Below are 22,782 nucleotides of genomic sequence, written 5' to 3'. Positions count from 1 at the left end.
CACGACAAGGGCAAGTTTGGGGGGACTCATGACCTACCAAGTCTTTGAAAGGAAGGAGAAGCAATCTAAGGAAGGAGAAGTCCGATTACCTCCAGTAACACCGATGGTAGAAGGAGCATACTCTCTCTACTTTGATGGAGCCTACAAGCGAGCGTCCGAGAAAGCAGCTGCAGGCATAGTGGTCTTTGATGACAAAGGGACAAAGGTATTTTCGTTGGGCCAATTGTTAGATTCACATTCTAACAATGAAGCTGAGTATGCAGCACTAACCAAGGGTCTACAATGGTGCGTCTCGCAAGGTGTACAACGCCTTAATGTATTTGGGGATGCTCTACTTCTGGTAAGGCAAGTAAATGGAGCATGGACATACAAGAATCCTAGTTTAAGGACTCACTTAAGTGGTGTAAAAACCTTGTTGGGTAAGTTTGAAGAAGTTCAAATACACCATATCCCAAGGGCTCAAAACCAAGAAGCAGATGCCCTAGCAAGTGAAAGACTACAGGAAGTGGTGGTTAGAGCAATAAAACTAAAGCTCCCTCTATTTCAAGGTAGTGATGCCTTGCCTGACATCATGCATTTTTTGGAAACAGGGGAATGCCCATCAGATTTAACAAAGGGACAGAAGCAATGGCTGACGCGGAAGGCCACAAGGTATCGACTCATCAATGATGGTTTGTACTGTAAGGGTAAGGACCAAATACTCAGGAAGGTCCCTCTCTCTCACGAAATCACGGGAGTAATTGCTAGCTGTCACGACGGGGTTTGTGGTGGTCACTTTTCCCTAGACATAACAAGTAGGAAAATCTTGCAGGCAGGCTTCATATGGCCTAGCCTCAACCGTGATGTACACCATTGGTGCAAAACGTGTAAGTTGTGTCAAAAGGCCGGCACTAGGTCACTTATGCCTGAACCACAGACACCTATTCTCTCATATGGCCCATTTGAAAAATGGGGTATCGATGCCATTGGGCCATTACCTAGGGCCAACTCAGGAAAATTCTACATTATCATGGGGGTTGACTACATGACTAGATGGGCAGAGGCTACAGCCACCACTAGAATCACAGTGGTAGAGGTAGCTAAATTTATCTACGAGCACATATGCTGTAGGTTTGGCACACCTTTCGAGATCATCTCTGATAGAGGGCCTGGTTTCAGAGCAGACTTGGTAGGAGAATTAATGTAGAAACTGGGCATTACAAGGAGGCACGCTTCACCATATTACCCTCAATGTAATGGCCTAGTTGAAAAGGTAAATGGAATGGTTTCTAAAATTATTACCAAGCAGGTAAACAATCATGCTGGAGACTGGGATAAGTATCTACTACCAGCTTTATGGGCCTACAGAACTTCATTTCGTACATCCTTGGGATTCACACCATATCATATAGTATTTGGTAAGGAAGTAATCTTGCCCATTGAAGTGCAACTACAAAGTCTCAGAGTAATGGCAAGCCAGCTTCAACAGCCCAACGTGCATTTGAGAGATCACATCATCAACTTGGAAAGACTGCAGCTAGACAGAGAAGAAGCAATAAATTATTATGCAGCACAAGCAGAGCATAGACGGCTTAGCTTTAACGAGCATCTCCGGAAAAAAGAATTGAAGAAAGGAATGTTGGTGCTCCGCTACGACAATCGCTTCGACACGCGCAAGGATAAGAAACTCCTACTCCGATGGGAAGGCCCTTTCATCATCAGGAAAAAGTATGCCAATGGAAGCTACCAGCTTATGGAAGCTGATGGAAAACTTCATAAAACCAGGGTAAATGGTTGGCGACTTAAACCTTATTTTCTTCGATTTGACTAGGCTCCACCAATTGACATTCCAGATGAGAACACACCATCAGCCACCACCTCCGACGATAATGATCAAACAGATGAGCTAGAGACATGAATGCCTCTAGCCAAAAGGGGAGGGCTAATGATGGGGGCTTTTCACAAGCCAAGCTCCCATATTCCTCTTTTCTCGTCCCCACCCCATGAAAACCCCCTCTTAGGAAGGGAGTGATAAAAAAAGCATTGGAAAAAGTAAGAAAAAAATAAAGTATGATTATGTAAATATATAAGAAAGGTAAAATAGGCCACCTCATGCCTGCGGGGTAGCCCATCCCCACCTTGCCTCCTTTTTCTTCACTGTTGCCCCGCCGGGTGTCCCTTTTCCTCTCCTCCACTCAAAAGGTCAACCCCCTCTCTCTTCCCCTTGTCCTTTCTCCTTTCTCTCTCCCCTCAAGCTACCCCACCTCTCACCAATAATGCATTATAACTCACCAATAATGCACCCTAACTCACATGCAACTGACCCTATCTTCCAAAATAGTATACCCCACCCCCTCTTTCTCTCTCCTATCATATCCCAAGATCCAAATACCCCCCTCTCTCTCTAAAGGGCGCCATGTCTCTTGTCTTGTAGCTAAATAACCTCCCCCACACTCACACACACTCAGCTTCATTGAAAAAGGTGCCCACAGACCCATCCCCACCCGGTGGTTACCTGATTTTTCTTGTGTTCACACACATCTGCACACAGATTCACCTCTGAACACACTCCCCTCTCTCCCCTCTTGTAATTACTTTATTCTCCATGTCACCTCTCACTTTTTTTCATCAACCTATCTCTCTCTCTTAGTCTCTCTCTCATGAGACTGCTGTTCTGGCACATATACACACAGCCAGACAAGTGGGGCCCACAGTCACATGGCCTATGTAGATAATGATTTCTTCATTTCTAAATTCTAGAATTTCTCCCCCCTCCTCCCCTATATAAAGAGGGGTCACCATCACACTAGGGACACAACATCACCAAAGAACACACTATGCACTGTGTGTGCCTAGTGCACACACACACACCCACACCATCACCATCACCATCACCATCACCGCAATCACCATGCTTGTTTTGAGCATGACCTCTACACCCTTGGCTATGGAAGATGAAGGGCAATTAAATGAAGGATGATGGCCATAATCCTCGTGCGAGTCTTCGCCATCAACTCCCACCTATCCGCCATGTGCTCTACCACTCTCTCCCTTCTCATTCCCCTACCCTATTCTCCCCATTTCATCGCCTAATTCTCTAAATAAAGCTTGAGGTTTTGTGAGTATGTTTTCTTGCCATGTTTTGCCCATGTGAGGTGTGCGGAATCGCCACCTAGTCTTGTGTTTTGGAGTGAGCTTGTGTATGTGTGAAGGGTGTGCGGATTCGCCATCCTTTTGTGGTGCCTAAGTACTAAGCCGCTATACCCCCTCCCTCACTCTCTCTCTCTCTCTCTCTCTCTCTCTCTCTCTCTCTCTCTCTCTCACTTGATCTCATTCCCTTTCCTCTTCATCATTACTCCCAAGCATCCATCTCTCTTGGATGAAAACTTTGTTATGGTGGTGTGTTGTTTGCGTCCTAGCCGCTGAAGCTAGGTGGTGCCCCCTGTTTGCTTTACCATGACAGGCTCGAGGCGCGCCATTCGGTCCCCGGTGTTTTAAAGGCCGTCGGGGTTCGGGGTTCGCTTTGCTCTCGTCAGTATGATCTTTAGCAATACCAAATAAATAGCTACCAATAGCGAATGAATAGGGATATTTAAGAAGGTTTGATACCAAAAACTTGTCAACACTACTCAAAAAGGTGGAAACTCAAAGGCTTTATAATATATATGATGAAACAAGAATCAATAATAAGTCACCCCTATATATCTACACCTCCATCTCAAGTTGTCATTTCTCTAAGTCAAGCTTGGCATAGGCATAGTATGGAAACAAATAACATTTTGGAAAGCAAGAATTTAGCTTTCTAAACTTTTGAAATGTTGCTATTGATATATATTCAACATCCCCAAATGAGGACATCTTGACAAAGGTTATGATCCACTTAATAAGAATAACCATTAGTTTTCTCATATTAAACTGATCATTTAATGTGGGATAATAAATGGGAACAAGGGTTAGAATATAGACATGTGCTTAGGATCTATCTCAACACAGGGCCAATGGTAAAGGGGTTGAGATGAGAGATGGTCTGTCAAAGAGCAAGTTTAACTAATGGAGCTTAAAAATAACTTAGGGTTAGCTTCATTAAAGACATCCAATGGTTAGTGTTAAAAGTCTTTGACCTTAGGCAAGCTAGGGCTGAGCTTGAGGTGGGAACCCGACCTAAACTTACCTTTGACCTTAGGCAAGCTAGGGCTAAGCTTGCCTAAGGAAAGTTCTCTTCTTCTTCTTCTTCTCTCTCTCTCTCTCTCTCTCTCTCTCTCTCTCTCTCTCTCTCTCTCCATGCTCTGGTTTGAGTAATGAGCTTCAGATATGATGACAAACGCAAGCCAATGATTTTTTGTTTTTTACAAAGACCAAAGAAATAATCTGTTTTCTAAATTACAATTGACAATTTGTGTTAAAAACCAACTTATATTGTGTAATAAATAGACTGCTTGCACAGGTTTTGAAACGAAGCAACTGTGAGGGAAGAACCCGAGAAATTATCACTCTTAATGTATTCAATTCAAATTCATCTATAAGCTCCAATCACAACTCGTTGTATCATCTAAGTGTGGTAGATTGGTTATCTCAGTTCTCTATTGTTAATAGACCTTGAGTTTAAGACTCATTGAACAGATATTCTTTGAGATCTCCTATGACGTTGAAAGTATTCTTCTCCTAAACTAGCCATCATCTTCAAAAATAATATTATATCTTATTTGATTACCAAAGAAATATTTTGCTCAAGGTCAAATATTCTCTCTTTGGTGCAAACTTCTTTTTAGATGATGAGGTTGACCAAAGGTGTGGAGGTCCCGCATGTTGTACCTCCAACTTGGCTCGTCACGAGACATCGTTTCTAGAAGTTAATATTCAGCTTCAGTATTTGGAGACCGGTAATGTAAACCCCCCAATGAGCTCATGCAACAGTATGTATTCGACCATCTTTTACCCCAACTATACAAACTTTTCGAGGCAAACCTATGGAGTAAAACTTTGTTTACTTGCTAACGCTCGTCAAATCTCACAAAAATCGGAGAAAGTGAGCAGGCGTGTGCTGGAGCTAATGGCGACTAAGCCCGAGAGGATGCAACCTACTCTCATACCATTTGTTGGAATTATGATTGTAGGAAAACACACACACAACTTGGAGAAGACGAAGGAAGACCACGGCACACAACAGAGAGTGTATTACTTAGTGTGCAATGGAAAGATTAGTTATCCCTAGAGTTATGGGGGTACATACAATGCACAGGGAAAAAAACCTCCTAGTGAGAGAAAAAATGCATCGGCAATCCTAAGTGTGTTCACACACACTGCTACCACATGTATATAGTAACAAATGAGTGAAAGATGTGATGAGTTATTTGAATCGTATGAAAGAGTTGTGCATTTTTTTGGATGCAAGGACGTGTGTAGGTGGTAGCCATGGATATAGGCTATATAGGAATGTGGGCAATAGAAGGTCTACAATAGGTTATGTCTTTACATTCACTAGTAGTGTAGTCTCATGATATCTTGTTTATAAGATTGTACATCTCAATCTACCATGGAAGTAGAGTATGTTGCTACATCAAATGCCAATAGCTATACGTATTTTATTTGAAAAATATATCATGCATGAATAATGGCCCGGGTGTGAGTATGAATCAAGCCACGAGCAAAGGAATTGTTTGTATAGAGGTGGAAAGCCACATGACCATAAGCAACCACATCACTATTAAATTTAATGTGTACAAAATGTGAGACATGACAAATGAGAGATGGGAAACCATCAACCAATCCTTTTTTTGTAATACTCTCTGCAAGTAGAGATTGGAGAGAGTTAAGTTATATTAACAATCATCAACCATACAAATGCATCATGCTCAAAATGAGCCATGGAGATAGTCCAAAAAGAATTAGAAAAGGTTCCAAAGCTAAGTCACTCGAGCACAACTAGCAAAAGCTCAAAATATCTCATCTATACTCTTTATACTGGAGCTTAAAATTTTCAAGGAAGGAGAGACCCTCCACATGTCACACTCTTCTTCATTTCAAAGAGAACCTTTTAAAAAATTTAATTTGAAATTTAAAAGTGAAGGGCAAGTACTAAGATGGTAACAAAATGAAAAGGCTTTTCAATCATGCCAATGTAAAGTCAAAAGAACTTAGTACTATATTTATCATATTTATAGGAAGGCCATGGAGTTTCACTTCAGCCCTCAAATTTCAACAATGACCACTCGGACTACTTTTACTTTTAAAAGCCATTTGAAGGGTGGCTTCACTTTTCATTTTGAAGGCTATAAAGAACTTCCCTCTATGTCACCCAATAAACCACTCTTTGGAGGCTGTGTGTGCACATGCACGTGCGAGCGAGAGAGAGAGAGAGAGAGAGAGAGAGAGAGAGAGAGAGATGCTACCTTTTTGTGTGTGTGTGCCTGTGTGTGTGTGTGTGTGTGCCTGTGTGTGTGTGTGTGTGAGAGAGAGAGAGAGAGAGAGAGAGAGAGAGAGACAGAGTCGATGTGCCATTCATTGAGGTGTTAGAGCGCTGCACAAAAGCCTTCCACTTTTGTATTGCATTAATGAAGCACAACGAGCTCAAAGATTCAGCGATGGAAGTCTAGAGATTTGTTGTGGATGTCCTGCATACATTGTGGGTACATGTGTGTGTGTGTGTGTGTGTGTGTGTGTGTGTGTGTGTGTGTGTGAGAGAGAGAGAGAGAGAGAGAGAGAATGTGGGTACATGTGTGTGTGTGTGTGTGTGTGTGTGTGTGAGAGAGAGAGAGAGAGAGAGAGAGAGAGAGAATGCAATGTTGCTAATTGCAAGCTTTTGTGTGTGAGTGAGATTGTTGAGAAATAGAGAATGGTCCATTAGTTCATCATGTGTGTGTGTGTGTGTGTGTGTGTGTGTGTGTGTGTGTGTGTGTGAGAGAGAGAGAGAGAGAGAGAGATCACATGTGTGAGTGAGTAAGAGAGAGTGCCATTCACTACAACCTATGCGAGTGAGTGTGTGTGTGTGCGTGAGAGAGAGAGAGAGAGGGGGGGCGGGGGGGGGGGGGGGGGGTAAGAGGGTTCTTACACTGGCACTAGAGACAGTGGGGAGGGAGAATAAGCATCGGTCTTACAATTAGCAATCGAAAAATTGACATCCACAAAATCAAGAATCAAGAAAATCGAGAATTGACGTAATTGAAAAAGTTTGATCTGATTAATCCAAGGTAGAAGGCAGGCAAGCCCAAGGTTGGAGGGGAGCTCAAGAGATGGAAAAGGTGGACAATGGGGGACAACTCTTGCAACACTCGGCTATTTTTTTGAAGGTTTTTATGCTAGATTTCTTTGAGCTTGGTTGGTGATCTCGCCTTTGAATGGAATTGACTTGGAATTTAAAGGTGAATCTCAAAATTCATAGGTGGAATTGCTCTAAACCTAGGTTTTTTTGAGCGATAGGCATCGTTCGTTGGTGGGGAGCACTTGGTAGTAGTAGAAGGGTGCTTTGTACAAAGTTTGCTCGAGCCATTAACTGTTGGGGCTGGTAATTAGAGGATAAAAAGATAATGGCTTAGGTGAAAACAGCTCTAGCCACGACTCAACAGACTGTGCTTATTAGAAGTTGTGTGAAGGATGAATCAGTCGCAACCAGTCCGCTAAAAGCACTCCATGTTCTTTATGAGAGAGAGAGAGAGAGAGAGAGAGAGAGAGAGCTACCTAGCAGGTCTTCAACTCAAAAGAATAGAGGAAGGGAGAAAAATAGGTGGAGAAAAAGATAGCAAAGATTTACTCGATGAGTCTTTATCTCAAGGTCTAATATGAGAGAGATAAAGAGAGAGAGAAGGCAAACCTATGCATTGTTATCTTTTTAGAGTGATTCCAAGGACTAGAGTTCCATTCTCCTCACATGTGGATGCATAGATACACACACACACACACACACACACACACACACACACACACACACACACCCCTACCTCTATATGACTTCGTATGTGTGTGTGTGTGTGTGTGTGTGTGTGTGTGTGTGTGTGTGTGCGAGAGAGAGAGAGAGAGAGAGAGAGAGAGAGAGAGAGATCTGATTGACATGCTTTTCTTGGCCGCAGCATTGCGCCGGTCACATACTAGTACGTACTTAAGCATCGGGTTGATTAGAGAGCCACCTTGCAAAAATTACAACCAAGTACAATTGCATAATGGGGGAGCCTGCAATATCCTTCACCTCGCATCATAGAGACCCACATTTGGGGAAAAACCAAGGGACCCACCATTTGAGAACCATCACATCTGGATCTCAGGCTTTTGTGGAGAGCCTAGCACCAACAATAGGACCTCAAGAAGCAACAACATAACTGAGGAACAAGCAGGCTATAAGGGGAGCCAAGCCCCTTTCCATGCGATGATCCATTGCCACCAAGGAGAAGAGCTTGCCACAGGCCATCGCCTTGCCAAAGCACCACACGGAGAAAATTCAAGGCCACCATTGCCACCCGAAAGAGATGTGCGAGAGAGGCCTCTCCCATAACCAAAAACTAGGGTGGATGAGCAAGCTTTGATAGACAGGAATGAGCGGCTTAGGTGCCCTCCTCCCGGAAAAATCCCCCACCTCTGGCACATGCCTCGCGGCTGTCGTTAATCCATAGACACCTTGTCACCTCCTCCCATAGGTGATCAATGTGAGCCTCCCCAATGAAGACCCCTCGCACGCAAGGCCACGCCATGTCCAGACGATCGCAAGCTCTATCAAAACCCTAGGTTGCAAATGTACCATCAACCAATCCTACTGAAAGTCATGGTCTGACAAATAGGTAGAAAAATCAAGTTGAGGACGAAGGAAATGACCTCTATGGTGAAATTCATGATACAATCCACTATCATTCTCATGTTGTGGATTCCTACAACATCATGAACTACACTGGGAGGGTCCCTAACTACACTGGGAGGGAGGGACCGCACACTAGCTAAGCATGTTTGGGAGCAAGGGAATATGTGTATGAAGTGGGGGCTCGAAGACCACTACCCCTAATCACATCTAGCTTGGTATGAAGTGGGAGTGGTTTATGATATTGTTCTCTATACAATATGGAGAGAGACACAATGGGAATGTCCCATGTCAACATCCATCTATTTCCCAAGGGCGATGCTCATCCACCAGCGCCACGATTTTAATAGTGCTCATCCAGCGTTCATTCTTTTTATGTGGGCAGAAAAGTTTATCTCGAGCAGTGAAAGGTGAAAAGTTCAGCTCCTGTGGTTCGTGAAGAGCGCTGTCAGGAGTCCGTCCATAATTTGAAGGTTTCTCGCGCACTGAGAGAGAGAGAGAGAGAGAGGAAGAAGAAGAAGAGGAACAACTCCGAGAGAGAGAGAGAGAGAGAGAGAGAGAGAGAGAGAGAGAGAGGGGGGGGGGGGGGGGAGACATGCATGCTATGCCGGGGGGCAGCTGGCCAAGGTTCATGATCATGAGTCTTGTCGCGTTAATGTTGAGCTCATGTAGTGGGCGATGGCGAGCTCTCTCTCAAGCAGATACCCATGATATATTACAGCAAGATTGCTTCAACCAAACGTGCGGCGGTGTGCGGGTAAGCTATCCATTCAAACTCAGCGACAACACCCACTGCCCATCGTATTCTTCCTTCTTCGATCTCGACTGCCAGCTCTCCCAAGGTCAAGAGCGCTTATATTTGAGCAACATCACTAACATGACTGATTACTGGAATGCATCCGTCCCTAGAAGAGTATTGCACGTAGACTTTGATAGTATCATTGTGGATGCCACCGGCCTTAATGCCTCCCTCACCACCAATGGCACTTCATGTGTCCCTTCCACACCACCTACCTTGGCACTTCCCCCCTTCCCCTCCCCTTTCTTCTTTTCTGACGACAACCTCTTTGGTAGCTTTGGTTGTTCCGTATTGGGTGTTATCGTTGGCGCTAAGCTACTTCCGAACGCCTCTACGTCAGAGCCGTATGAATCAACGATAGAGGTTGGTGGTTGCTATGTGCTTTGCTCAGGTTTGTGCTCACCCTCTCACCCACACACACGCACAATATTCTGTGTCCTAAGTCTCTCTTGAATAACACGTCTTGATTTCAAAATTTATCGGACAAATCTTCTTCTTCCACGTTTCAGTGCTCGGGAAAAAAAATCTAAGTTTAGTGTATTATCCAATCTATAAATTTTATAAAAAAAAAATCCTCTAAATTTTAAATTTAAACATGACAAAACCACCCAGAAATCTAGTCAACAAGACTTCAATCAAATACGTCCACTTTACCTCAAAAAATTCCATGTGTAAGTTGTCCCAATTTTTAGAAAACAATTTTTAGAAGCTGTCCCAAAATAAGGATTGAAACCCACTAGAAAGATAAAGTCGACTGTCTTTGGTATTTCAGATTGTTCCCAAGATGCTTCTCTCTCTCTCTCTCTCTCTCTCTCTCTCTCTCTCTCTCTCTCTCTCTCTCTCTCTCTCTCTCTCGGGGGTGTGTGTGGGTGTGCGCAAGTGCTAATAAAAAGAGGAAAATGGTATTGAGTTCAACTCTCCTCGTAAGATAGACCTTTAAGGTCTCTTGGGATAGTTTCCTACGACATTAAAGTTCTCTTCTTCTTCTTCCTCTCTCTCTCTCTCTCTCTCTCTCCCCCCCCCCCCCCCCCCCCCCCCCCCCCCCCCCCCCCCCCCCCCCCCCCTCCCTATGACGTTGAAAGTATTCTTCTCCTAAACTGGCCATCATCTTCAAAAATAGTATTAAATCTTATTTGATTACCAAAGAAATATTTTGCTCAAGGTCAAATATTCTCTCTTTGCTGCAAACTTCTTTTTAGATGATGAGGTTGACCAAAGGTGTGGAGGTCCCGCATGTTGTACCTCCAACTTGGCTCGTCGCGAGACATCGTTTCGAGAAGTTAATATTCAGCTTCAGTATTTGGAGACCGGTGATGTAAACCCCCCAATGAGCTCATGCAGCAGTATGTATTCAACCATCTTTTACCCCAAATATACAGACTTTTCGAGGCAAACCTATGGAGTAAAACTCAGTTGGGCCTTGCCATCAAACCACACACAATCTATTGCAGACATTGAACAAAGTCCTAAGTTTGCATGCTCCAACCACTCCAACATAACCATTGTGCAGCAAGTTCCTGGGTACTATTGCTCTTGCCAACATGGATTTCATGGTGATGGATATGCACAAGGACGTGGTTGTGCAGGTAGCCTCTACAACTTATTAGATAACATCTCATTCTCTTATAAATGCTTAACCCTTGGTGACTCGTAATGAAGTTGCATCATTTTTACACACGCCCATGTTTTCAGGTAAAGCAATATTCATCAAATGAGAGGGTAGATTTAGTAACATTCTCTTCTGATGTGTGTCCACAATATTGCCATTTACTTCTTGATAGCACTAATAATTTAGTGGTGTAGGGGGGCTTTGGCTCTTACATACGAAACTAAGATTGCATTCAATATTTAGGACTTAGCATATGCCCTCAAGGCTCATCTTGAGCTTGAGGTATCTTTGACAATGTACATTATTTTAGTGAATACAATAGTACATACACTCACTATTGTGAGTTTGGGGGAAAAAAAAACAGCTAACATATTACATTGGATAGCAATCGGGTTTCCCAAAGAGGCAACCAACAACCCCTCAGCAGGTCAATTTTGTCCCGTCAGAATGGCGTTGATGGCCAATCTCAATCGTTCGAAGCTTTCCTTCTACCAATCAAGACAATTAGCTCCGTGCATTCAAGTACTATTTCATTGAAACTAGCATTTAGAGAGCATTCTCAAACACCCTACAATTCGTGGCCTTCCAAATTTTCTTTAAAGTAGAAAACTTTGACAACTTGACTGCATATAAGGAGCACTTGGCTTTTCACCCTCATCCCTCCAAAGAACAAATCATTCTTAAAGAAGTATATCCTCCATGTCTTCTAAACCCACTTGCACATTTTTTTGCTAGGCTATGGATCGTCGGGCTCTGTCCTTGAATAGATGAGGAAGGTCCTCACAAGACATTTTGCAGCCACTACATCTATATGGGTCAATCCCCCTGGCATAAATTTTCACTCATGTCACCAAAGCCCACACCAGTACCTTCCATACAAAGCACTTCGTTGCCATGCGCCATTGTGGGGCTCAAATGTTATTCACTACCGACCCCCATCTTGCTTCTGGCCACTGTTTCTCCCAATGCTTGTTGAGGCGAGAGAACCAAACACTCAAGACCATGAGAGAGAGATAAACATCCTTTAGTTTTTGGTTTCCCAAATTACCAACTCTTGGGCCATCGCCAGACTTCCACTCAAACTATGATTCACACATCGACATATAACTCTTATCCAGCTCTTCCAGAACTCTCATTGCTAGTAGAATTTATATCCCACTTAAATTGAATTGAGATGCTAGTTGATCAATATGTTTCAATATTCTCTTAGTGTTATCCCAGAAATGGGCCAGATGACTTAGACCCTTAACGTTCATCTTTCTAGTTGTGTCCCTCCAAAGCGGGTTCAATGGTATATTATTGGCTTTAGACATCCAAGGGACCAGTGAGTGATGGAGTTCTGGAAGTATTTAGTAATCTCTCCCCATTCCACGGAGCTCGCCCATTGGTCCTCCCAGTTTAAGGTTGAACCACCTAGGGGCTATTAAAATGTTAGACTTACACCACTTTGCTGCATCATAGGTCTAGGGCATGCATGTACGGCTAGTGTGCCTCAGGGCTGGCCACCCTTTTCATATGCATTTAGACTACACTATCCGACCACCCACTTGTGGGCCGGCCGCCCACCTTGTCCGAGCGCCCTCAAATTTCTATTTTTTCTTGTTGGTTCGTATGGGCTTTTATTTGGCATTTCCCTACCCCCCCCCCCTGGGCACATATGTACTATTGGTCTCTTGCTCTGGTAGTCAGTGGGGGGGACTGGTCGCCCCCTTTCCCCATCTCTGGCGTTTTATGTCTTCTCTCTCTCTCTCTCTCTCTCTCTCTCTCTCTCTCTCTCTCTCTCTCTCTCTCTCTCTCTCTCTCTCTGCGTGTGTGTGTGTGTGTGTGTGTGTGTGTGTGTGTGTGTGTGTGTGTGTGTGTGTGTAAGGACATGGGTCCTATGGACAAGGCCACCGGCACGACCGGACAGTGTGTACGCTAGGGGGAGGCTATAAGATAGCACGGTTGGGTGGAGACTAGCACACGCATTACCACCGCCCTTTCACTGGTATCAGAGCTATTTTTGGAAGGAGGCTAAAAGCGGCTTGCATGTGCGTGTGACGCCCTACTTCCCTCCCACGTTCCACAGACAGCGACGTCTCCGTTGTGCAGCAAAAAGAAGGCATGCACAGTTTACTATACGAGCAGAGCATGGACAGATAGCTACAGCCGACCATGGCCGCCCCACCTACGCCCTCCAGAGCGCACGACCAAGGCAAAGTCAACCGGTAACTCAACGGCATCGAGGCTCTGAAGGCTTTAATTGGCGCCATTGGCTACGCACGTAGGAAGGCCCGCTTAACCCTTGCATGAAGGAGGGTTGAACCCACCCCATGAGGGTAAGAGGCCAACACTTTACCATCAAGCTATTCGCCCTTATTATGTATAACAAGGAAAGATAGTCTACTTGTGTAGAAAGGAAAATTAGAAGTAAACTGAAAGCTTCAAACTTCAAGGAAGTAGTTTCACCCTTCCTTTTCACTTCTTGGAGGAAGGCAAGTTTTCCTCCAAAAATTCTTTTTTCCTCAAGGAGGTAGCTTCAAAGTGAAGAAAAGCCTTCACAAAACGACGAGTCTTTGTGAAGAATCATCAAAAGTGTTCTTACAATGAACGACAAGTGAAGCACTCAAATTCCCGCAAGGCGAGGTTCACATGCAACGCAAATCACGGAGCATACAAAACACAAAGACTTCAATTCTTCTCAAGGTACAAGTTGTTTTTTTTTCTCTCTTTGCATTTGTGTGTGTTTACCATGGCCACTGAGGATATCCCACCTACACACATGTTTGATTTTGAGCACGTAGATCAAAATCAGGGCACCACAGATGCTACTGACACTAATATGCATGATGATGATGATCTAGGAGATCATGGGCTTGTAGATATGGCTTTTTTCAAGACTTTGGAACATCGCCAAAGCGTACTTGGAAGCAACCTTTCTGCACTCAATGCAAATGTTACCAATCTTTAGGAGTTACTTGTGAAATTTATGAATTCACAGACGACTCAAGGAGCCACAAGTGGCACGGTTCAAGGGAACCAAGCTCGCACGACTCAAGGAGTCCAAGAGACAAGAGCTGCAGAAGATGGAGAAGGTAGCAATGCATTACTTAAGAATATCACCATTCCTGAGTTTCATGGGGAACAACGTGATCGCAACAAGGATGCGGTCAATACGTTCTTACACAAATAAAGTGATATTCATAGATTGAGACACGGCCTGGATATAAAGACGGCTGTGGAAACAAGTCTATCTCTTAAACGCAAGGCCTATAGGTGGTGGATGACATTTCCAATAGATGCTCGTCCTCCGTTGTCGGGGGATTTGTATTCGAAAGGTGAGTCAGGAAGGCACCGGGCCCTTGGCTGTGAGAGCTGCGGGGAAAAGAGTTGTAGCAGACACAATTAACGAAAACAAAGCTCAAAACAAATAGTTTAACTTAAACCAAAAATAAACACTATCCATGATTAATCAATCCTTAAAGGAGGTGTCTATGCTCCCTACAAGGTTGAACCTGTCTTAACCCAGGTGCTAATCGAGACAATCGTTACTGATCTAATTTGTTTCCTCCTCTGCTGCTTCAAGATTGAAAGAGAACCAATTTACCTTCCGCCATGGCTATGGGAGCTTCGGTTTTGAACGGCCTTAGGAATTTTGATATGACTTACGATTGTGGCTCAGGTTTATGGCATAAGAAGTTCGGTTTAGAATTGCGGCTTGGATTTTATGGCTTAAGATTACAGCTTAAATGAACGAGAAGAAGATAGAATTCGAATGAATATGGGGTTTTGGGTTAAGATGATGGCTTAGCAGTAGGATTCGGTAGATTATGACGGGCTTAGTCTAGAGCTTAGGATTATGGTGGCTCTGTTTAGGGCTTAAGGTTATGGCTTAAGATATTAGAGATTAGGCTCGGCTAAAGTGTGTTAAGGATTATGGCTTCTTAGCTTCCTTCCCAGGAGAGAAGGCAGTCCCTTCAAAAAGAGGAGAGAGCTTCCAAAAAAAACGAGAGAGCTCTTGAGAGCCACATCCTTTCCTTTTTATAAGTTGCATGAACTTTATTTCTTGCTAAAAGGGGCCTACCCATTAGCGATGTCGCTAATGGGTGACGTAGCAGGCGGATTTTGGACTAGCGTGGAATTGGATGAGAGTGGCGCCGAAAAGCTTCGCAATGGTCTGCTCTGCAACTTTCGTCTCTTTGCCGCCTTCATTCGAGCGCCATGCCGGCCAACGCGAGTCCGTCTCCCTTCGTCCTGCGCTTCCCTCACTGCCGTCACGCCTTGGCTTTGCTTATTCCCCTTTTGTTCACACACAAACCCTTAGTAATTGAATGGGCGGCCTTTAGATGGCTTGGGCGGGCAGCCAGCCTTAGGTTTTGGGCGACCGTAGGTTAAGTGGGCCATTGGCCATGGTTTGAAGGGCATCATCACCTTTGGCTCACATACCGCCCATAGCCCTTGGGTGGCCAAGTTTAGTGGGCGGCCTTTCTTCTTGCGGGCAGCCACTCAGCTCAAGAGCACTACATTTGGACATACATATCGACCAAGACATTGCCTCCATGACATCATTTCCCAACACCCACTGACTAGCAATATCACCGTGAATTCTAATGCCCACTCTAGTGTTGAATGGCACCATAGCTTTCAAGATACAAGTATGTCCGTCAAGGCTAGGCATTAGATATGTTATAAAAAATGCTTTCGCATCAGCCCACATTTGGCATACACATCGAGCACCACACTGCATTAAGCCAGATAAATTTGACTGATCAAGGCGACAAGCGCGGTTCACCGGCCCCGGGCGATACAGAAACTGGTCAGATACAGAAACTGGTCATATCTTGCCAACCGAAACCCCGATTGACGAACTGGAAAGACCGACATGCTCCTCGAAGTGAGCACTTTGGACCCATGCATTCCTTTCATCTTTGACCTTTTATTAGCAGGTGCTCAATCTAGTACAGATCTGCTACTGACTCAACTTAAAACTGACATAACTTCTTCACCGTAGCTCCAATCAACGAGCCATAAAGACAAGCATGTAGAGCCTTTCAAGTACTTCATTTTTAATCAATAAAATCCTAGATATGACCACTTCAAGCATACTCACTATTTAGAATTACCAAGACATCTTTTGGCCCTTAGAGCCGCATCTGGCACACTTTTAGCGTAAAAATTGGCTTTTTAGCAAGCCCTTATAACTGCTGAATAATCATGTAGGATTCAAATACACCTTATTGGCATCCCTTTGCTCATTTTCTTGTCATGGAAGCGGAGCTGCACGACATCCACCCCCTCTGAACCTGCACAGCCTTCGGTCTGTGGTGCCAACCGGTCTTCAAGCTGCATCTGCTATACACACCTTAAGCTACTTGTCATCAAGCTCACGCAATTGGTAAGGACTTGTAAAACAAAATAAGGCTTAAATCATATCATCAATAGTCTAGCTCAATTATCTGGTAGTTGTTCCATCATAAATCTTTGAACCGTAGTGGTCGTATCTCCAAAGCATTCAATTATAAAAAATATGTTTAGTGAACCCCGTCAAACTCAAGTGCTCCAATTACTTATGCACACAAATTGACCATCAGCTCGCTTTAGGGAACCTTGTCAAGCTCAGGTATGCCTTACTCTGTCTGCACACGGAATGCTCGTCAAGTCCTTTACTTCAAGTTCTGGTAGCAAAACCATCTCAAAAGATGTGAAGATACTATAACAATTGTCCAAAATGTCAATTGAAAGCTAGCGATGTAAGCTTATTGATCATATAACCAAAAACACTTATGTCTTAGCATACATCCAAAAACAAATCTACTGCCAAGTAACCTGCTATAGGAAAATAAGCGATATCCTTGAATCTACAAGTTGCTCTTCAATAGCTCCCAGGATCAAATGGGATAATAAGAAATTGCCCCAATAGTGGCTCATCATAATATCCATATGAGCATACATATCCTGTATCAATCAACTTCAAGCATTGCTGCTCCAAGTATGCTATTCCAGGATCTAGGAGAAAGAAACCACAATATATACTCAAAAATACCAATCCATAGTGAACTTGCTTTTGAAGATATGTTGAATCACTTGGATCAAATACCATTAAGATCACATAGCATTGATGGCCTCCGCAATATACTAGAGCTTCACCTGAAGCATAGTGCAGCAGCCATATTTCATAAACTTTTGGTAACTTAAGGTCGTTACCAGCAAGAATTAAAGAATTATGACTCCCTTTTACTGGTATCCAAGACATCACTGACATAAGAATTACTAGGAATAGTATCCAAATCCAGCCATATTTAGCACATTGTCCAAAGAAATGAAAAGCCCTGTGCACTTTATGTTGTATCAAGGATGATTTAGCATCATCACCCCCTCTAGCTTCATAGCCATTATGAAAAACCTTAGGACTTTCTGGACCTATATCATTGGAGATATTTTTACCTGGTTTTTGAGTTTGATAATGTACATTAGCTTTATCCTGTAGATATTCATCCATAGTACGTATCCTTGGGAAAATCACCCTTGGAAGTCTCAACATTCATCAAAACTATAGAAGTTGGCTCCTCTTGCAGCCTGTATATAAGCATAGATATAAAATCCATGTCAATATCCTGTTCACAATCAGCATGATCTAGGAAATCTTCAATATCATCCTCTCCTTCATCATTTGCATACATGCTACTTAGCAAGCCATTATAGCTTTGAAAAGGTTCTTCAGGCACCCTTTCTGAAGGGGTACATGCATCAAAAAGCTTTCCTATACTGCTATAACCGTCTCCTTCAGACTGGGCCCAAAAACCTTCAATTATGGAATCTTCTTTTGTGATAATAGAATCAGCAAGCATATTTCTAGGAACAAACATAGGTTCATTGGCATTATCAGGCACATCCTGTGTTAGGTCCACAACCTCGGCCATTACATCAGCTGTCGTGTATATAATAGCTTTATTTATACAATCATCTGTAGTAAACTTGTTGCCCTGCTCAGCTATAGTGCCAATAAATCCATTAGAAGCCTGTAGTGGCTCATCTTCTTGATAGACTTGTTAAGAGCATCCCATGCCAAGGTCAGTAGCTTGAAAAAATTTTGTTGTACAGTCTAGCCCTTCACTAGAACCATTATTCGAGGTAACTTCCATGCGAGTAATCTTTGGAAAAAAATCATATATTTGTGTTTCAGCATTAAATTCATGATTTACCTTTGATAGGTTGCTCAAAATATGGTCCTTTGAAGTTGAATCTTCTACTTCCAAAGTTGTATTTGCATTGGCTTTACTTCTTGCAGAAATATGATTCCAAAATTGATCATAATTAAGGAACTGCATCTGATCCCCTTCTTCTTTATAGAAAACAATCTGGCTTCATTCATTAATCTCCTTCATTGCCAGCTCGATAATCTTTGAGCTTTCGTAACAAACCCATTTGCAAAATAGTCCCACTGCGTGGGATATGTTACGGCCAGTTCTCGAACCTTATCTTTAAACTCAGAGGTTACCACTTCTTTAAAAGTCAAAATCATCCTCTTCATCTCCACTTGACAGCGTGCAAGGAGTCCATCTGGATCATGTCCTTGAAAAATTCCACACTGTTCCTGTACGACATCAAGTGCCATCTCCACTGCATCATCAATCTGCTCTTTCATCTTCATAGATTTTACTTCTTGCAAACATCTCTGAACTAAGCTCAACATTTTTGGCAGATCTGCTGCCGCTAGATTTTTATCAAATTATTGAAATTGTAATCTTCGATAAATTGCATCAACTCTATTGGAATCTCCATCTTTACCTCCCACCCCGGCTCATTTCGCGTCGGGTTTACCAAGAATGTCGAAGGATTTGTATTCGAAAGGTGCCGAGAAGGCACTGGGCCACTGGCTGTGAGAGGTGCGGGGAAAAGAGTTGCAGCATACACAATTAACGAAAACGGAGCTCAAAACAAACAGTTTAACTTAAACCAAATAATAAATAGTATCCATGTTTAATCAATCGTTAAAGGAGGCATTTATGCTCCCTCCAAGGTTGAACCTGTCTTAATCCAGGTGCTAATCGAGACAATCATTACTGACGTGATTCGTTCCCTCCTGGTGCTTCAATATTGAAAGAGAATCGATTTACCTTTCACTATGGCTATGGGAGCTTCGGTTTTGAATGGCCTGAAGAATTACGATTTGACTTACAATTGTGGCTCAAGTTTATGGCATAAGAAGTTTGGTTTAGAATTGCGGCTTGGATTTTATGGCTTAAAATTACGGCTTAAATGAACGAGAAGAAGATAGAATTCGAATTAATATGGGGTTTTGGGTTAAGATGCCGGCTTAGCAGTAGGATTTGGTAGATTATGATGGGCTTATTCTAGAGCTTAGGATTATGGTGGCTCAGTTTAGAGCTTAAGGTTATGGCTTAATAGATTAGAGATTAGGCTCGGCTAATGTGTGTTAAGGATTATGGCTTCTTAGCTTCCTTCCCGGGAGAGAAGGCAGTCCCTTCAAAAAGAGGAGAGATCTTCCAAAAAAATGAGAGAGCTCTTGAGAGCCGCATCCTTTCCTTTTTATAAGTTGCATGAACTTTATTTCTTGCTAAAAGGGGCCTACCCATTAGCGATGTCGCTAATGGGTACCCCTTAGATGACGTGGCAGGCAAATTCCGGAGTAGCGTGGAATTGGATGAGAGTGGCACCGAAAAGCTTCGCAATGGTCTGCTCTGCAACTTCTGTCTCTTTGCTACCTTCATTCGAGCGCTATGCCGGCCAGCACAAGCCCGTCTCCCTTTGTCCTTCGCTTCCCTCGCTGCCGCCACACCTTGGCTTTGCTTATTCCCCTTTTGTTCACACACAAACCCTTAGTAATTGAATGGGTGGCCTTTAGATGGCTTGGGCGGGTGGCCACCCTTAGGTTTTGAGCAGCCTTAGGTTAAGTGGGCCCTTGGTCATGGTTTGAAGGGCATCACCTTTGGCTCACATACCGCCCATAGCCCTTGGGTGGCCAAGTTTAGTGGGCGGCCTTTCTTATTGCGGGCAGCCACTCAGCTCAAGAGCACTACATTTGGACATACATATCGACCAAGGCATTGCCTCCATGACATCATTTCCCAACACCCACTGACTAGCAATATCACCGTGAATTCTACTGCCCACTCTAGTGTGTTGAATGGCACCATAGCTTTCAAGATGCAAGTATGTCCGTCAAGGCTAGGCATTAGATATATTATAAAAATTGCTTCCGCATCGGCCAACATTTGGCATACACATCGGGCACTGCACTGCATTAAGCCAGATGAATTTGACTGATCAAGGCGACCAGGGCAGTTCAGAACCGGCCCCTGGCATTACAGAAACTGACCATATCTTGCCAACCAAAACTCCGATTGTTGACGAACTGGGAAGACCGACATGCTCCTGGAAGTGAGCACTTTGGACCCATGCATTCCTTTCATCTTTGACCTTCTGTTAGTAGGTTCTCAATCCGGTACGAATTTGCTACTGACTCAACTTAAAACTGTCATAACTTCTTCACCGTAGCTCCAATCAACGAGCCATAAAGACAGGCATGTAGAGCCTTTCAAGTACTTCATTTTTCATCAATAAAATCCCAGATATGACCACTTTAAGCATACTCACTATTTAGCATTACCAAGACATCTTTTGGCCCTTAGAGCCGCAACTGGCATACTTTTAGCTTAAAAATTGGCTTGTTAGCAAGCCCTTATAACTGCTGAATAATCATGTAGGATTCAAATACACCAGATTGGTATCCCTTTTCTCATTTTCTTGTCATGGAATCGGAGTGGCACGACACCGTCTTGGGCTGCGTTTCAAGCTTCTTTCTCCAAAGTGTTTTTGGACTCCAATAAAGAAGATAAGAATTGGTTAGCATGGGATGCATGCCGCATGTCTGGCCTCTCTCTCACACAGTACCTTTCGAAGTATGGAGAAATCATATTAAAACTAGAAGGTTTAGATGAATTCCAAAAGATACGGGGTTTTAATAGGGGACTTGACAAAGACTATCGTCTTCATGTCAAGACCCAACATCCAAAAACTTTGGAAGAAGCCATTAGTCATGCACAAAGATATGATGATGACCAAGAGAGGAAACGAAATGTTCCCTACTCTAAGAATACTTTTGCTAAGAGCAATGTGGCTAAGAGCCAATGGGGAGGTAGATCTCCCACATGTTCCAAGAGGAATAAGAGACAATCTACCTCTCCACGCCCATAAGAGGCTAAGAAGCCTAAACAATCATGAGATACTCCGCGTGGGTCTCTCAGCATGCTGATTTTGAGCGTGCAAAGAAACACAATCTGTGTTTTAGATGTCTTTTGGACCAACATAACAAGAAAGATTGTCCTCTTTTTCAAGGCAAAGAAAAGGCCATGCACACGGTGCAACACCTCACATTAGATTCATCTCCTAAATATTGTGTTGTAGAGGTTCTTCATATGGAAGAAAAGCACAAGTGTTGTGTGCCTGCTTCAATGTGGCAACCCACCTTTGGCCCCCATGGTTTGATTCGCATGCATGGCACTATTAACGAACAACGTGTTCGTATTTTAGTGAATGATGGTGCAACTCATTACTTCTTGAACTATAAGCTAGTCAAGAAATTGAAGCTTACACAGACTCCCTGCTCTCACAAGTATGTGGTGGAGCAGATGTCTGGGAATGATAAAGAAATATGGGACACGGTAGTTCAAGGGGTTGAGCGTATTGTTCAAGATCATACGATGACCCTTGACTTCCAAGTTATGAACATGGACCGTACTGATGTAGTTTTAGGACGGGAATGGCTGCATGGTTTAGGAAACACATTACACACTAGTTATGAACACAACTCCTTATCCTTTATGGTCAATGGTAAACATGTGCTTTTGCTTGGTGAGAAAAATATACCATCTACACCTCTTATATGTACAACCGAGCATTCTATTTTGCAGAAAGCAAATTTAATAGATGAAGTCTTTTTGTGTTACTCCTTGTCTCCAAGTCTTGTGAATTATCAAGCAAAGTGCAATGAATTCTAATGGTATGCAAAATGCAATGAATTCTACTGATAAACGAAGTTTTAACAAATCTAACGAGCAAAGTGCTCTCAATTTTAATTCTATAGAGCAACGTGCAACTGTTGTAGAACAAACATTACAAGAATTACAAGATTCTCCATCACAAAATAACTCTAGTTTACTTTCTCCTTTTTTTGCACGGCAAAAGCTGACTCACTTACTCACGGAGTATAGTGATGTGTTCTCAAGTGATTTACCATCGGCTTTACCCCCTACACGTGATGTACAGCATGGCATAGATGTCTTGCCAGGCACTAAACCGGTGAGTAAACCACCTTATCGTATGAGTGCTAAAGAAGCCAAGGAGGTTGAGAGTCAGTTAGCTGACTACCTCGCTCATGGTTTCATTAGACCTAGCGCTTCACCTTGGGCATCACCAATTCTATTGGTAAAAAAGAAAGATGGTACTATGTGCATGTGCGTAGGTTATCGTGGATTAAATGCGATAACCATCAAGAACAAGTATACTCTACCTCGAGTGGATGAGTTGTTTGATTAACTCCACAGGGCAAGATACTATACAAAGATAGATCTTCATTCAGGATACCACCAGGTATGTATCCTACTGCAAGATATC

General features: G+C 43.2%; 1 protein-coding gene across 3 annotated transcripts in view; it reads left to right on the top strand.

Annotated features, from left to right (window-relative positions):
• Positions 1-9,183: 9,183 nt before the first annotated feature.
• LOC147422261 (wall-associated receptor kinase-like 6) overlaps positions 9,184-22,782 on the top strand; it is an 84,818-nt gene continuing 71,219 nt past the window's right edge. Inside the window, exons 1-2 of one of the 3 annotated variants that reach the window (XM_086503115.1) lie at positions 9,184-9,948; positions 10,757-11,143. In XM_086503115.1, coding sequence (XP_086359241.1) covers positions 9,354-9,948; positions 10,757-11,143 — 982 coding nt within the window. In that variant the 5' untranslated portion in view covers positions 9,184-9,353. The remainder of the gene's footprint in view (positions 9,949-10,756; positions 11,144-22,782) is intronic. The other 2 variants (XM_086503116.1, XM_086503117.1) reach the window with 2 other exon arrangements.

Source organism: Adiantum capillus-veneris, chromosome 27 (assembly GCF_014529385.1).
Source record: "Adiantum capillus-veneris isolate H3 chromosome 27, ASM1452938v2, whole genome shotgun sequence".
NCBI lineage: Eukaryota > Viridiplantae > Streptophyta > Polypodiopsida > Polypodiales > Pteridaceae > Adiantum > Adiantum capillus-veneris.
Note: the sequence above shows the minus strand (reverse complement) of the source record. Positions and strands in the feature narration are given on the sequence as shown.